The 17,838-nt window shown below is 45.8% G+C and overlaps 1 protein-coding gene across 1 annotated transcript; it reads left to right on the top strand.

Moving 5' to 3' along the window:
* Positions 1-8,359: 8,359 nt before the first annotated feature.
* BARX1 (BARX homeobox 1) lies at positions 8,360-14,670 on the top strand. Its single transcript, XM_048858473.2, has 4 exons — positions 8,360-8,896; positions 12,411-12,699; positions 13,105-13,189; positions 13,893-14,670. The coding sequence occupies exons 1-4, from the start codon at positions 8,692-8,694 to the stop codon at positions 14,055-14,057; spliced, it is 744 nt and encodes a 247-aa protein (XP_048714430.1). The 5' UTR covers positions 8,360-8,691; the 3' UTR covers positions 14,058-14,670.
* The last annotated feature ends 3,168 nt before the right edge of the window (positions 14,671-17,838 follow it).

Here is a 17,838-nt window from a genome sequence, read left to right as displayed (position 1 = left end):
CAATGGGATGGCTGGTGTAAGTCATGAGAGTAGGACTGGGTGCATAATTCACAGTGCTCCACTGACACACTTACAGTGAAAGGCATTAACAGAGCAATATTTGAGTAAGTTAAAGTAACCTAACAGAAGTTATAAGAATTATGTAAGGGCTTGGTGAAGTTGATAGACATGTTTTCCAGGCTGGTTAGAGTTTCAAAAATCAAGGGACGTTATTTTAAAATTCAGAAACTAAGAGAAAATAGAGAATCTAGGCAGAACTGCTTCATGCAAATGGTAGTAAACATATGGAACAGGTTACATAGGGAGCCAGTGGAAGTAAAGAGTATAAATGAATTCAAGAAACACCTAAAAAGAAAAGGAGGACTTGTGGCACCTTAGAGACTAACAAAGTTAGTTCAGTTAGGTCATGAAATGGAAAGATTTGTTTTCGTTTCCATCAGCTAAATGGTTTATTGGACGGAGTTTGTCCAAAAGTCAAATTTGCTTTTCCTTCTTTTTTTGCTTGTAAATCTTCACTTTTTTCAGCTTACAAAATTCAGCTAAAACATTGAAACCCTTCACAGTCTCCTGCATAGTGCAGACTAAATTGAACCACTTGCATTGCATATGGTCTTTATTTCTGTCAGAGCTGTTTCCTTTTTTCCTTTATTTAAGCATAAGCTTTTCTGAGCTACAGCTCACTCACCTAGTTTGTGTAGAATGGGGGGGCGGGGTGGCGGCATGGTGGGAAAGCAGGAAGATGGGACTAAAATAAACCTAAAAGGGTTTTCTAAAATGTCTCTGTCTAGTCCTCCACTAATATATTTTAAATTTGCATCAAGTATCATTTTAAGGCTTAGGTATCCTGATGTGCATCTCTGAATGTATGTCTACACTACAGCGGCACAGCTCCATTGATGGGAGGGTTTATTCCACCTCTCTGAGAGGCAGTGGCTTGGTCGACAGAAGAATTTTCCTGTCATCCTAGCTGTGTCTACAGTAGGGGTTAGGTCACACAGGGCACAACATTTTTCATAGCCCTGAGTGAGGTAGGTAGGTCAACCTACGTTTTAGGTGTAGACCAGGCCTCGGTATCTGTAAACTCAGCAACTGTAGTCGGTATCTAGCTACCAAATGCACATGCTAGATTCCTAGTTAACATTACAAGATGTATCGCAGCGCAGCCCAGGGTCAAATCAAGCCCTTACATATTTACCTCAGTGCTATAACATGCAACTGAACATAACTAGAGTTGAATCATGTGACAAAGTTTTTTTGCAGTGTTGGAATAACTTGAAAATCTTGCACATATTCCTTAGCATTTTAAAGACCCAGAGCCTAGTTCTGCCCTCATTTATATATGGTGCAATGTCACTAATCCATTCCTGTACCTGTGTGCGTGGACTCATGAAGTGTGCTACACATCTGATTAGGAAGTTCAGTTAGGTCATGAAATGGAAAGATTTGTTTTCGTTTCCATCAGCTAAATGGTTTATTGGACGGAGTTTGTCCAAAAGTCAAATTTGCTTTTCCTTCTTTTTTTGCTTGTAAATCTTCACTTTTTTCAGCTTACAAAATTCAGCTAAAACATTGAAACCCTTCACAGTCTCCTGCATAGTGCAGACTAAATTGAACCACTTGCATTGCATATGGTCTTTATTGCTGTCAGAGCTGTTTCCTTTTTTCCCACGAATGCATGGTGGGTCCCTTGCATTACATAGAAAAAAAGTATTTAATGGTGAAATCATTTTATTCTGAAATACAGCTGACTTAGGGGTTGCTTTAGTAAACATCTGGCAATTAAATCAAACTCCAAATGACAAGAATCAACATTTAAATGGAAAAATATAGCCAGGGAGAACAACTAAATACAAAACATTCCTGCTTTCTTCTCGCTGCTTCTCTCAGGGCCCACTTTGATAACAAGCTGATTGTGTCTCACCGGGAAAGGCAGTTATGGTACACAACCAGATCCTCAGCGGCTGTAAATTGGTGAAGCTCTATTGAAGCTAAACACTGAGTCCTTCAAAAATTTGGTATTCCAATTTACATTTTATATATAAAAAGTGTTTGTGTATGAAAAACATATACTGTGTGTGTGCATAGATAGATATACATATATATAGTTATATCTACATATGCGCAGATACAGAGAGAGAGAGAGAGAGAGAGAGAGAGAAATACCCACAACACAGATAGATATATTGATATATATATACACACAAGCATATAACTGTCAAAAAGGGAATGGAATTCTTTTGTTGGGCTCAAGCTCCTTCTTTTCAGAAGAGATCGGAATTATAAAAAGCAACCCATAAACTACATTTGTGTCTCATCAGAAACATTAGAAGAATTTCCCTTTCTGCAGGGACTGTGCATTTGTACATGATTCCTCCCCTCCTCCCTCTTTTCATAGCAATCAAACTCCTTCAATCCCCGGCTGAGCTAAACTGGAAGAGACACGAGTTCAGCGAGTTTCCCATAATTAGCTTTTCGGATGGTTATGCAGGCTCATCATGTAATTAAAATAAAGACTTAAAGGTAGTTTTGCCACTAAACGACTTCCCCGGGAATAGTCAGGGGAGCGTGTGCTGTCCGGGCTGGAGCTCTGGTTTGCATCTGCAAAGTATTTTCAGGAAGGCTGAAAATTGCTACCTTTTGTTCGAAAGGGGCCATTTCATTAGGAACTGTCATTGGGAGGCAGTTTGGAGAGAGTCAAAGGGCAGATGTCATCTCTGGGCTACACCCCCTCATCCCACAGGAGGGAAGGGAGATCCTGAGCTTGTTCGGGGATCTGTAAAACCAGCAGAAATGGCCCGAATTGGTAGTGTCAGCATCTCCTGCAAATCTCTCTGACAGCGCCAGGCATTAACTCGACAAAGGGCAGGTGGCGGGTGGGGAAGGTGTTTCTCAGGCATCGATGCCCCGCTCTTCGGCCCCGGGCCCGATTCTGCGCTCCCCTCACAGGCCAGAGGAGGGGGTTCGGAAGGGGCGCAGCCTGGGGGCCCGCTGCCTTTGTTTCGCCGGGGTCCCGTTGCGGTGACCCTCGGGCCGACAGGTTTCTCCCCAGAACTTCCTTCTGCCACCTCTTCAAAATCGGGGATAAAACTGACCTCAAGAGCATCAGGCGGCTCCAGATCGGTTCTTTTCCCTCTGAAAATCCCCTGCTGCCCCTCGCTGTTTGGGGGTCTCCAGATCAGATGTGGGATGTTTAAATTGAAAAGAAATTAACCAAATCTTAGATGAAAGGAGAAAAACGAGCCCATCTTCCAGCGCAGTAATTCACCTAGAGGTGTGTGTGGGGGGGGGGCTTCTACTCTTTCTTAGGCCATGAAATGTCCCAGACTTTGGTAACCCCCCGAATTGATTATTTTCCCTGGTGTCGGAAGGGAAATAGGCTAAATAGCTTGAAGCCGGTATGAAAATGTCTACTCAGAAGGTGGGTGGTGCGCTGCTAAATCATTCCCTTCCAAAGGCTTTGGAGGTTTCACACTGAAATCGACTTCATTATTCAATCTTCTTCTCTTTTTCTTTGTGGGGTCGGGGGGCTGTCAGAAAGAAACTCACCCTGTGTGCAAACTAGAGCCACTTCAGCCGGGAGAGGGGGGAAATGGATGAGCTTACCTATCCCGTAGGCAGATGTCCATCCTTTCATGTTTCCTTTCTATGTAAAGGGAAACAAACCATTTCTAATTGAATTAACTCGTTTAAACATGTTTTCATTGTTTAAAACTAGCTCCTAAGTCCATCCGTGGGGCCCGATTCTCTTCTCCGTTGGACTCATTCATCTGGCTTTTATCACCTCTCCCCCCTCCTCCCCCCCTCAGGGGAAAGCTGCTCTCACCGAAATGAAGAACGATCCCCAGGTCAGCGGGCTCGTTAGTTTGCATCCTAGTTTGCACCGTTTGGGGGCAATTCTCTTTCTTTTGTTCCCCCTTTATCTCGGGATGGATTTTGTTCCATGTAAAAGCCAGTAATGCTTAGACAGGGTTGGGGGGGGGATATCCTTATCAGTTCCAACCGCTCTAATTATGTCCAGAAAATGAGCCTCCCCTGTACTAATGCCAAGAACAACACCCAGAAGAAATTGACGTGGACAATTATTAATTTGAAACATGTTACCAACTTTCCTAGGAGGCAAATTAATGGCTTCTATGGCTGTTTTGATTGAGAGGAACAAACCAGATCCTCACTGCAAACAAAAGGGGCATCAACAGAGTGAACCAGCTTTTGCGCCTGTTTTTCGCAGCTCTAAAAATATTGGGGTCTTTTTGCTGTTCAGAAGGGACGGCGGGGAACGGGGCAGATGCTTTTACACTGGGAGACATCTTCCAAGCCTGGGCATGTTTCGGGTGGCTCTCTTGTCAGGAACGCTGGAAACGGAAGCAACCCTCAAAGTGCCACAACGAATTTCCTAGTAAAGAATATTTTCTTAAAGAAAGAAAGAAAGAAAGAAAGAAAGAAAGAAAGAAAGAAAGAAAGAAAGAAAGAAAGAAAGAAAGAAAGAAAGAAAGAAAGAAAGAAAGAAAATCAATGATCTATTTACACTGTAGCCTCCACATCCATGGTCAGATCTTGCTGTCGTTGGCAAAAAAAAAAAAAAACAACCCTAAACTTCCGTGAGAGAAAGGACCGGCAGTTCTTAGGACAATTCAGTTTTGATGGTGCTAGGAGAGCCGTGCAATGAAAAATCTAAGCCCCTAGAGAGCCCCCTTTCTGGTGATAAAAGTTCGCTCACATTCACTTTCCCCCAGTGCTTGGGCACGTCTCCTCCAGACATGCGGGAACGCACTCTGGTCAATGGTTTGTGGCGTGGGCTGGGACTAGGCAAATTTCCCATCGACTTCAGTTGGGTTTTTGTCCGGCTGAGGACTGCAGAGTGGGACCTACGAAGAGGCGAGATTGCTGCTGCCTTTGGCTGTTGAAGTTAGCCTTACAGTTGATAGTGAGTACGGGTCCCTATTAAAATACTGTCAAGCTCTCTCTCTCAATCCTGCAGTCCTCACTCGAAGCTGTCATTGGGTCCAGTTTTTAATTATGCCCGGTCAAGGACTTCAGGAGTTTGTCCGGAATATTCCCAGCTACAGAACCCGCTCCGAGAAGGCTTTCTAATATAAGGATGCCAGCTCACAAAGCCGCATTCCCAGGGAAACGGCTGAGCAAACGCGCTAAAACAATATTGTTTCAGATAACGCTATAAATAAGGAGATTGAGTTTCACGTCTACAAGGAGATGAGATCGACTTTCCTCCCAATTCTCTTTGTGTTTCACGCGAGGAGCAGCAAAGAAGGTTAGATTGCTTTTCCTGGAGAAAAGGACTCCCCGAGAACACACATTTAATAGTTTCCTCAGCCAACAAAAGCCCAGTAAAATACTGGCCATTACCTTTGGAATAAAAACCCCAGTTTAAAAGAAACGAATTACAGGTGCCTAATTGACATGGCGTTTAGCTACAAACTTTGCATTTGTAACACACCGCCTGTGATCACAGGCGCTTTGGTTGTTTCTTCCCATGGAGTTTAATTAGATAACGGTTTTCCATATATAAAACAGCCCGCTCATAATGTATTTTACGAACGTTAAGAGCCTCCTTTCATCTCATGGAGAAATGGAAATTAAAAGACTTCCAACACCATGTTAAAATTAGAACACTACGAATCTGTTGTTGCTTAAATTTTCTATAGACTGATTTGGCTGTATCGATTCCCAGGTGCATAGATCTTGCCTGAAATACATAAATCATATGTATAAATCTTTCATTAATTATAGGCTGCCCTGCCTGAAATATGGTCTCTGGAAAATAAACGAATCCCATCGTTCTATGCAAAATATCTGTAAAAGGGCTCTACAAATAAGCAAATATAATCAGTGATTCCCCCCCCCCCCCCATCAGTTCCTTTAAATTGTATACTGAGGCTTGGCATAGACACGGTTCTTCTCTGATCCGCGGTGATTCCAGCGAGTCTCTGTTATGGTTCAATAGAAATGGTTTTAGAAAAAGGCAATCTGAAACTCCGTAAATTCCCAGATATAAATCTTTCCTTTCAAGCGGGTGTTTCTCTCTCTGTCTGCGAGCTACCCATCTACCTACGCAGGGTCTGATAGCTCATCTCAGGAGCCTTGTTTCCGAAAGGATACAGGACTTGGGCAGGCACTCCCAGTGCCAGTTTGGGCACTTATGTAAGTTTCGTCTGTCCATTTCACCTTTTGGAGCCCGATCCCGCAGCCCTTCATTGTTTTCCTGGGGAATGAGGGAAGGATCAGGCCCAACCACGATCTCTTTCAGGGGGTGATCCTGAGCCATGGGAGTTTCCAACTGGTTTCTGTTGCAGACGGGTCTAGCAGCCCTCAGACATGAAAATATTAACTACTCTCCGTTTGCAAGCAGCTTGGCTGCATAGCTCGAGGGCAGCAATGATACTATCAACCCACCCCACCCCTGCAGACTCAGTTAAACAACCCCTGGGGGATACAGGTAGACTTCCCAAGACTGAGCGCTCCCTGCGCCTTAGCCACGCCACCAGCGCGCCCCACCAGGAGAAAGCCATCCAGTTTCAACCAGGCCCCGGACAGCCCTTCCGGCACGTGCCCTGAACTTCACCATCCACTCCAAATTCGGTCTTCATTTCTCTTGCCAGGACCCGATCCTGCAGTCCCTTACCTAGTCCTGGGTAGGCACCGCTCCCGTGGATCTAAGCGGGAATCTTGCCCGAATAAGGACTGCAGGGTTTGACTCTTCGCCAGTGCCACCAGAGAGTGCCACCTAGAACGGGGCGGCCCAGCAGAGCAGTCCCTGGGGGTTCTCCATGTTTCTCGGCCGGAGCTGTTGCGAACAATTTTGTAATGCAGATGGAGGGGCTGCTATCTGCTGTTTTCGCCCAGTACGTCTATGAGATCAAACTACACAGCCAGGCCCAGGTTTAAAAGAGGGCGGGGGTGGGGGAGTGGGGAGGAAGAACCTCTTGACATCCATGAAGGCAACTGGGGTTCGAAGGCAAACGGAACCTTTCACCTCCCCAGTCCCTGCTGATGACCCTGACCCATGTCACTTTGGAGGAAGTGAACTTAACCCCCTGGTTTCCTTGCGGGATCCGCAGTTCTGGAAACTCTTGTCTTCCCCGAAAGACACAGCAGACTGCGTCGAGTGGGAAGGACCCTCATTAGTGTCCCGAGGTGTTGGGTTTGCGGCACGCGGTTCCCGAGATCTCAGACACTGGTTAGTCCAAGGATGATTTCCCCTTCGGTTAGCGACTCATGGCTTGCCACAGATTTGCTGTGTCCATGGCAAACAATCCTAGGCAGACGTGGTAGACAGGGTTGAGGGATTGTAATTTTGCTCATCAGGTGACAAATTATTTAACTCACCTGGGTTGCGCACACTGCACTATTATTCTTCATCCCTTTCTCCTGCCTTGGAAAACATTGCGGTGAGCCTTTGGGTTTCCTTGTTGACGTTTTTATTACAGGACTGCTCACTGGCTTTAGACAATGTGCGATAATGTTCGTAGCCTCCAGGTAGTGGGAGGGTGCGGCTGTGAGACAGGTTCCGGTAGGGCAGGAGGAATCACCTGGCCTTAGTTCAGTGTGTTTTCCTTCTCCAGACTTGGCATCGGAGAGGAGAAAGTAAATGACTTGCCGCTTGCAGCAAAAGCTTGTTCCCTTCCCCATGCTTTGGGTAGGGCCAAACGGGATATTTGCGGGAGTTAAAGGCGAGCAGGACGCGGCCCGTAGGTTGTGGGGCTGGGACATTCCGAGAATGGAAGCGGGGAACGCCAAATACTGTGCAAGGCGATTCGCGTGTTAAATTGTACACCGTGAACCTAGGTTTTTTTTCATGGAATGCACAATATTTGACAGGCTCTTTGACGTGTGCCTGACCTGCAAAACTGGATGGGGAGATGAGCTACGAAGGAGAGCTGGCTTTGCGTTTGGAAAACGTCCTTAGACTACATTTAAAACCAATAGGACGTTGCACATCCGAGAGGGTAAATGCAGCTCCAGCATTTCTAAACCACGGGCACATTCCTCTTCTTGTTCGGAGCGGGCTGGAGGTGCATACTTGCTGTAAAGTATCTTTAGCTTCAAATCGGTCATCGCTGGTTTGGGTGCCTATGAAAATATAAAGGCTCATTTGCTTTAAACGGCACAGGATAGACGCTCTTCCCTAACCTTTCTGTTCCAGGTACTAAGCGCCCCCTTTTTCCCCCTCTCCCCCCCCCCCAACACACCCCAGTCCAGCTCCTACAGTCCCAGACTCAGGTCAGGAATATAATAGGCTGCTGTCTTCAGTCCTGGGGCGGAGAAAGAGCTCTCCTATGACGTGCCTCGTGCAGCATGAGGTTGTAACTTTTCCAGCTTGGGCTCACTCCTTAAGGAGATCTTCAGCCACTCGGTGCCGTGGGGAAGGAAGAGGGGGGGTGGTCGGGGCAAGCACACGCCGAGCGCTAGCCCCTCGAGCCCCTCCGAAGGGGAAAGGCTACCAGGGCTGCGGGGCAGCTGCGCGCTTGGGCAGCCAAACCCCAGGAGGGAGAATGGACAAAGCCTGCCCGAGGTCCCTGGGCGCCCTTCCAGAGGCACCAGGCGGAGGGCTGCTCTAGGGCGAGCCCGGCAGGATCTGTGCAGCCGGCGGCGCAGAGAGCCGGCGCCTCCCGGAGGAAAAGGGCTGGGGGCGTCCCTGGGGTCTGGCCTGGGGCCTCGCACGCAGCGGGAAGGATGCAGCATCCCCTGGACCTGGGAGCCGCGCATTATTTCCCAGCGGAAGCCTTTCCTGACCACCGCTCGCATCGCTACCGGAGTTTTATGATCGAGGAAATCCTGACGGATCACCCCGACTCCAAGGTCTCGGCGCCGGCCGGAGAGCTCCTCAAGTTCGGGGTGCAAGCGCTGCTCTCAGCCCGACCCTACCACAACCACCTAGGTACGTCCCGCGGCCTCGCTTGCCCCCCCACAGGCCGGGGAGCAGCCTCTGTCTGCATCCGCCCGGCAGCGGCTGCCAGACTAGGTGCAGGGGGAGGACAGGGGCGCGCTCTGCCCAGAGTGACAGTCCCGTGCCTTAGCTCCCTCCCCGGGGAACCAGCTGGGCTCCCGGCGCAGGGCAGGTCCCGGGGATGGCAGGGGTCGTCCCAGATGGTAACAGGCTTAGACCTCTCTTCCCTTGTTTGTCAGCGAGCCTGATGGCAAAGGGCGACTGCACGGAGGAGCTGGGGTCAGGGTGGAAACACGAAGCAGCTCTCTGTATTCAGGGATCCGTTCAGCGGCCGAGTTCGGTGGATAGATCCCTTCACATCTAAGACACAAACGGATCTGTATTTATATGCCACTAGGACGATCCCATTTCATGTGGTTTCATGCCAGAAGTTTAGGCCACAGTCAAGCAAATATCTCATACACACCCAGAAAGGAAGATTCAAAATAACAAGATAGTTTTTTCCAAACAGGATTTTAAGAGAAGCCGGTTTCTCACACATCTAAACAGCCTATACATAACTGGCATGAAACAAACTATGTTCTTTCCCTTTCTCCCAAGTGTTTGAGCTGCATTTTTCTCCTATAACTGATTTTTATTAGGCTCATCAAAGGGAACAGCCTGTTTCCTTCGCATTCGATTTGCTTGCTTTCAGTTGGGAAAAACTTTTTTTCCCTTCTGCAGGGCGAAATCTTAGTCTGGTAAACGATACATTGTAATTACACCAGGAAAACAAAACAAAAACTTTCAAAATAGTATGTGGCATTTCTAATCTTTTCCCCCCGAAGAATTGCACCAATTTTTTTCACTTTACTTGTCAAGGTTATTTTCAGAAGGAAACTCATATCATTCACTACACATTAAAATAAACGATTGGGTTATTAATGTGAGTAAGCGGTTTGTAAGCATTTCAGACAGGCTCTTTGCCTTCTGACACTGAAGGCCTTGACTGGATTTAAATTCAACATAGGCCTAAAAGCTTGGGCCTTATGAAAGCTGTATTATGGGTCCCATCCTATTTAGAGAAAACACCCCTCCAAGATAAGGAAAGTTGTGTTTGTGTACAGAGTAAGGGATTGGACCCTAAATAGTGATATTATGATTGTATTGTATGGAAGGAGGCAAATATAGAACGTTGTAGACTGACAAATATAGAACTTTTATTTGTATTTAGTAATGGACTACATAGAACATTACTCATATGGGTGTGCACATATAGTGTAATATATAGACTGTAACATATATATCTGGACATATGTAATATATTACTAATATATTACAGGCACAATAAGCAAACCATTTATGGCTTCTGAATTTGAAAACTGTCCATTTGAAAATTGTTCTTTCCAAAGCTACCTTTATGTATAACCAAATCTTTCTTTATCATAGAAAAAAGAATCAAATACAAAGAACACAGTTTATTGTTTCCCATAACACAGTCTGTTTGCATAAAGAATCAGAGCAACAATTGCTCTATGGAGGGATCGTTGCATACGATGAAGCTGTAGCTCAGGAAAGCTTATGCTCATATAAATTTGTTCGTCTCTAAGGTGCCACAAGTCCTCCTGTTCTTTCTATGGAGGGAATGTTTTTTACAGACCGGCCGAACTCAAATGCTCCTTTAAAATATTAAACCACGTATAACGAGGTTTATAAATTATTATGGCAAAACTCCCATTGACTTCAGGAGGAGCAGGGGCGGATCCTAAATTGGGGTAATAAAAGTTCGTGCTTCTGCCACACAATTTATATTTAGGCCCGGGAGAGGGAGTTGGAAAAGCCTTTTAGAAACATTTTTTCCTGATTGTCCCTGTAGTTTCCTTGCTGTCTGAGGCCGTTCAAGATCATCGGTTTGTGTTTTAATTTAAATCGCTCTAGCGAGTGCAGCGTACTGTCCTTTTAGTTCCTCCCCCATCAAAGCTTTGTAATATACTGAATGAATTATTCATTATTTCCAAGCTAATTCTGCATATGCGTTGAGCCAGGTCTTTTGCTGTTTCCTCCGCAAGATTAATAGGGAAAGGACTTCCTACTTGTGCGGGGCATGTGGGGGGCTCCGGGGAGGGATGCTTGAACTGTAAGTTTATATAGTTTCTTAGCCTGCTATTAGCAAACTAAACTTCCAGGAGGTCATTTGTCAATTTGATTTTATACTTCAAATAAGAGAGTTGAAACTAAATACGTGGTTCAGAGAAGAAGTATCGCCAGTTCAAAAATAACTTGTTAGGCATTACTACAATATTTTGGATCGAGAAAGGTTAGACCTGAATGTTTTGATTGTGATTCAGTAATACATTTCACGATGGGTTTGTTTGTGAATTTAAATTAGAATAAACCCTTTCTGTTTTGTTCTATAGCATATTGCTTTACATGCAAAATGTGCCAGTATTCTGGATGGTTATTAAAATTAATATTTTATTAGAATGAATGAAAACGCAAAGAACGAAAATATTATATAACTATACGGGGACTTTGGCCTATATATATATATATATATATATATCAGTGCCAGTGCTATAACCTCCAGTCCATGTACGCTATCTTATTCTATTATCTTGATTATTTATTCTATGGCCAAGAACTAAGACCTTTATTAGGTCCTATTACATACTAGTGCTTTTAAATTATTTTAAGTTATGCCCACTTGTAAATCCCAAACTATTAATTATCAACGGCTATCTTAAATTTGAAAATACATTTACATAATAACAATTTGATCATATTTGGATCTGGGATTTTTATATTACAGCAAGATATTTACTGAACGGGGGGGGGGGAATCAAACATTAAGAAATATACAGATCTAGGCTGAAGAATATTGGCTACCTTTTTAAAAAAAATAGACTTTGGTTTAAGAGACCTGTGAACATTTCATTCTCCTAATTGGAAATATTTTAATCTTTCCCCCTTTCCTTAGTTGTGCTGCATTTTACTTATCCCCCCCCCCCCGCCCCCGAACAATAACGTTCATGTTGTTTCTTTACTGGAAATGTTTAAAAGAGACAGAAATACAACGCTGAAGTTAAGAAAACCTGACAGTCTGATCGCTTTGACGTATAAAGTATTCCCAACTTGATTCCCCCCCCTCACTGAATAGGTTAGACTCGTTTGAAAAATGAAATTAAAAAAAGCGCTGGATGGTGATGTTAAATGCTTGTCCTATTCGTGTCTTTGGATCCACACACAGAGCTCAGCAAGTAACCCATTTCCCCCCACTGAACTCCGTCCCGCTTTCCCCGCGGGACTCCACATTTCCTTCATTTCCCCCCCGACCCTGTTATTCCTTTTTTCCCAGGCGGTGCCCGGGGCCTCTCAGCTGTCGTAGGGGCTGGCTGGGGTGGCTTGGGACATGGGCACGGCGTATCTGAAACCGCCGACAGCCATGCGGCGATCTGGGGAAGCTGAGCCAGCGCTAGATACGTGCCAAGGGCTCCTGCCTGCTCTCACCGTGTCTTTCTCTCCACAGCGGTGCTGAAGGCGGAGCAGGCGGCGGTGTTCAAATTTCCCCTGGCCCCCCTGGGCTGCTCCGGCCTGGGTTCGGCCCTGCTGGCTGCAGGTTCGGGGCTGCAGGGCGGCTCGGGATCCCCTCACCTCCCGCTGGAGCTGCACCTCCGGGGGAAACTGGAGCCGGGACCCCCGGAGCAGGGCAGCAAAGCCAAGAAAGGGCGCCGGAGCCGCACGGTGTTCACCGAGCTGCAGCTGATGGGGCTGGAGAAGCGCTTCGAGAAACAGAAATACCTCTCCACGCCGGACAGGTGAGGGGGGGGCAGGAGCCGCTGCCGGGAGTGGGTGAGGGGTAGAGGGTTCCCAACCATAAGACCAGTTCTGCCCTGCAGTCTCAGGGCAGCGCACGGGGCCAGTCAGGCTGGGTTACCTGCCCCCAGACTCCGGGGCTGGGCACCAGGGGGACTAAGCGGTCCTGGCCCCAGCCCACAGATCACCCCCCTTCCCACTTCAGATACCTGCTGAACAGAAGCTTGGTGGGGATGGGGAAAGAGGGCTGGGAACGCCCGACTAGTCCCAATCCTTCCTTAAGGAACAATACGGACCAAGGGGGGAGGGGAGCGGAGCGATGTATGGGATTTATCTGAGCAGTGGGGTTTTGACTGGCAAGTGGGTGGTTTTCTGATGCAGTACGTGTGTCTTCTCTCGCCTTGCAGAATAGACCTGGCAGAGTCCCTGGGTCTCAGTCAACTTCAGGTGAAAACGTGGTATCAAAATAGGCGAATGAAATGGAAGAAAATAGTAAGTGTCTTTACTTGTCTGTCTGTAAAGCCTCGGGTCTCCCCCCACCCCAGGTAGACGTTGGTTGCTGGCCGATAGCTGGTTGCATCAGGGAACGTTAGGCACTTGCCGGAAGAGGAAAAGGGGTTTAGATTATTCGCTCTTCGAATCTAACATCTCTCTTTGTGTTCCCTGATTTGCTCATTGTTCGGATATAGATTCTCTCCCTTTTCTACGTTGTTGGTGACAAAGGCCTGCAAACCCAGCCCGGCTGGCTATGGCAGAAGGGGGTATCTATCATGAACAGCAGAAGAGCTTGTAAAAATGCAACTGCACAAAGGCACAACATTGAGGAGCGCAGGAAGACAGGGAAAGAAACCAATAGCCAAGTCTGCTCCGGGGGTTTGAGGATATGTCCTCTCCCCTCCCCCCCACCCCGGCCAGGATATTCAGGACCAAGTGAGGGAGGTGATCTATAGAGGTAAAGATCTGTTAAAAGCAGTAAATGCAACCCAGGTCATGATTCAAGCCAGCTGTAAGCTGTTCTAGTTGGCTGCCTCCCAGACCTGGTGTTGAAATACTGGAGACATAGAATATAGTTTTGATTCTCGTTATAATTTTTAGTGTAATATCGGCCAGCCTATAGCTTTCACAATAGGACAAAGCCCTTGTATCAGGCACCTTTAAGCGTGGTTTTATTCTGGAATATCCTTTGGTTTTCCAGGTATTACAAGGTGGGGGCCTTGAATCCCCTACCAAACCTAAAGGCCGCCCGAAGAAAAACTCCATCCCAACCAGCGAGCAACTTACGGAGCAGGAGCGAGCCAAGGAAGCAGAGAAACAGGCGGAAAGCCTAAACTCGCCATGTGAAGTCAACCAGGAGGAATAAAAAAGGAAAAAGAAAAAAAAATCAAGGATGCCTCGTTAGCGTGGCAGACAGCACAAAGACTTACAAAGCAGCGTCGATCAAGTGCCTTCGCTAACAAGACCTGAACATTTAAAAGACTGGATTAACTATGAGAAACACACTATCCGCAGCAGTTGGACTGATCCTTAGACTTGTGTGCCATACATTTGTTAGGCCTCATGCACTCCCTTCTATTTTAAAACCTAGTTTCCACAATGTGGAATGAGGAGCAGGATAACTAGACAAGGCCCATGCAGCGTTCTGTTCCACAAGAAGATGCAAGGTGGAAGAAGATGGGTGACAAAATGGTTAGTGGATTATTATTACCATTTGATTTCCGTTGTATTTAATATTTGGTTGATTCCTTTCCCTCTCTTTTTCTTCCCCCCACCCCCCACCCCCATGTACATAAGGAAAAACACACCCGTTTCTCTTTCTCTGTATCGGCTTGGGAGCTCTGAGATGGAAGATTGTTGTATTTTGTATGACAACCTGAAAGGGTCAGGAGGAGATTGTTACTGTTATCTTAAGCCTTACTTGCTGTCTACAATCCTGTGGTGCCCCAAGTTATCCGAAAACTGCATTTTATGATCAGTTAATGCAAGATATTTACTTTATTTCAATAAAGTATTTTATGAGCAGTTACTTTCAGTAAGGTAATGTGTTTGTGTCTTAGTAGAAGCAGTTTTCCTGTTAGCTTTTCAAATACAAGTTAATTGACAGATCAAAACGAAACAGAAGATACACAACTCTGTTCCAGAGACATACTGTATTCTTGTCGCTTTATTTCTTCCATTTGTGATACTGTATTCATTTTCACAAGTAAATTCTCACCCGCAGAGTAGCGCGGATCTAGGGGGCACAATCTTTACTCAGCCCAACTTCCCTCATCTTGGTCCATACTTAGTATATTTCACGCATTGCTTTTATATATAGTTCACTGATTGCTTTTCGTACGACTGCTGTTAGCAAGTAAAAAGTGATACGTCTGCACAGTAAATATGTTAAATGCTGTTTTCACTTAAATTAGAGGCGAAACAGAGTTTCTTGATGTGGGTGTGGTAATATGTGAAAGTGGATAGCCGAGCTATCGTGTTACTTTTTAAAAGGCCACCAAATAATTTAAAATATACAAGCTTTCGAAGCCGATGATTCTCCCTAAACGGCACAAAATGCGTATTATAAATTGTTTGGTTTAGTAATAAGCAAATCGTTATCTGGACTGCCTACAGAAAACCAACACTAATTTCCTCTATGCCATATTATTGTGTGTTGCCTAAGTTTCATATAATGTCCGATTCCCCATCAACTTCAATGGAGTATAAAAGATCGGGTCCATAAGAAAATGCTAAAACTATAGACCGAATTGGATCTTAAATTACTCTGAGCAACACCCTGGAACAATGTCACTGTTTGCCCCTATATTTATATATTTAAATAGCTACGTTTTAACTAGAGACGTAACCACACACCATACTTCCTCTAAGGAGAAATTAAGCGGTTTAAAAGTTTTTAACTGGATGGTATTTTTCCTTGTATCCGATAAAGATTAAGACCAAAAAATCGAAACCATGTAAAATATACTGAAAATACATTATTCATTCAGTATGAAAATATTCACATTAACATTTGCGTCAAAGAAAGTTCTCTCGATAACAGGTTTTCTCTCTTGCTCTGTACATTTAATATGAGAAGTGCCGAGCAAGAGAAATCGGCCGTGAAACAGCGTGAACCAAACGATACAAACGGGTCCCTCGAAGCTGCCGCGAAGTTACCCACAGATACAGCACACTGGAATGTTCGAAAGCTAGACGTCACAAAACCAGAGTTACGTAACAATTGCCTCCGGAAATGGAGCGAATCACCCATTCTTTACAACCTGGAGGGTGCATTCAGTGAGTCCTAACCGCGTGTTCGAGTCCTCGAATTTACCAGCACGATTTTAACACTGTGCGGCAAGGGGAAGTTTTTTTGCAAATAAATAAATAAATAAATCAGTTGCTGGTAACACGATGATACTTTACACACGATGCTATTTGTTTTGTCTTAAATTTCGGGGCTGATACTGCAGGCTCGGGCCCACAGTCTGTCGAAAGCAGACCGGCCCTCTCTGCGGTCTGTGTCTAACAATTTCGGAAATGCTAACTGGAATATTTCCGCGTTCAATCCGCACCTCGTGGTACTATCTACACAGAGCGCTCACAAATTCGGATGCTGCTCTGTCGGCTGAGCCCTTTTCGGGCAACAGAAGCGATTATTCAAAATAAGGAGAGAGAAAAATATTCAGGAAACCCCAGATAGGAACCCCCCAGAGGCTGACCCTTAATCGCACATTAAAAGAGAAGAGTCTGGGGCTGATTATGATGTTTAGGAAATAGGGTGTCTCAGGTAAATGGGCGGATGGAAACGCCACGGGTCCTAGGTTCGCTCGTTGTAAGAGAATAGTTTCTTGGGCTGGTAAACGATTTTGGCTTGTCTGAATCTCCCCCCCCCCCCCCCCCATTAAGATGAGCTATGGGAATTAGAGGTGTCGGCGGGGGCGGGAAGGGTTGTGCGCTAGGGATTTTTCATGATGCCTCCATCCAGGTGGTCTGTGCCCACAACCTGCCCTCTGCTCCTCCAACTCTTGAAGCTGTCAGTTACAGACTCCTCTGCTTACATTCTCAGCTGGTGTACATCAGTTTAACTACTCTGAAATCAACGGAGCGACACCGGTTTCCGCCGCCTGGCGACCCTGGCTGCCCATCGCGTCCTTCCATATCTCCGCCAGCTATTAATTCCACCGGGGTGGAATATGGAAAGGACGAAGCAAGCTTGGAAACTGATTAGGTGTTTCGGTGATAGCGCTCGAAGAGAGCGGTTGGCTCTGCTGAAGTCATTTCAGTGAATTATAGCTCCCCCCAGTTCCTTTCCACTCTCAACTCGTAAATGTCACGGGCTGCGAGAATCTTAATATTTCACCTATTGCATGTAATATATATAGTCAATGATTCCGTGCCAGGGCTATGTTACGGGGGCTGTTTTGTTAACTGCTGAGATGAATAGCAGGATAGCGTGAGATCCTGCCTGTTTGAATACAGAATGTACTGGTTTTTCTATTGAGTTATCAAATCATAGCGTAGCTGCGGAAACATGCAATTGTCCCTTCTTTAAAAAAAACAATAACGCCGCAGGAAACAAACTGCTGGTCTAGCAGAGAGAGCAAAGAGAACATTTGTTCTGAAGACTTCTTAAAGCATCTTAATTCCTTCCTCCCCACCTGGACGAGACGGAAATGAGGGCATCCTAGCGCGCCAGGCAGTCATTTTCTTCTCTGAAGGTGTGCTGTATAGACATATGAACTATTTCGGTGTGAAATTTTCTGCGCATTGTACTTTGAAGCATCCTTCCCTGAAGGGGGGGAAGCATGTTGTCAAAATCCGATGACATCTGATCTGTTCAAAGGAAGGTCTCTAAATTGCTGACGGGAAAAATAATCAGCCAGCCAGTCTGAGTGTCTGATTCCCAGCTGGAGCGTGGTGAGACAGGCAGAGACCATCCGCTGCTGGACCCGGCCTTTCGCTGCCTTCCAGAGTGGGCACGAAGGGAAGGGGGAGTCATATTCATTTCACCCTAGGTTTTAATTTAATTCTGGGGACAGAGCAAAACAGGTCAGGAGCCCGAGCCTGCTGCTCTTGAAACCGAGAGCGGCCCCACGGACTGCGCGGGACTCAACTTCGTTCAATGGATTGTTTGCATGATTATTAGTGGATTGAATTAGCTG

The sequence above is a fragment of the Caretta caretta genome, chromosome 7, assembly GCF_965140235.1.
Source record: "Caretta caretta isolate rCarCar2 chromosome 7, rCarCar1.hap1, whole genome shotgun sequence".
Lineage (NCBI taxonomy): Eukaryota > Metazoa > Chordata > Testudines > Cheloniidae > Caretta > Caretta caretta.
Note: the sequence above shows the minus strand (reverse complement) of the source record. Positions and strands in the feature narration are given on the sequence as shown.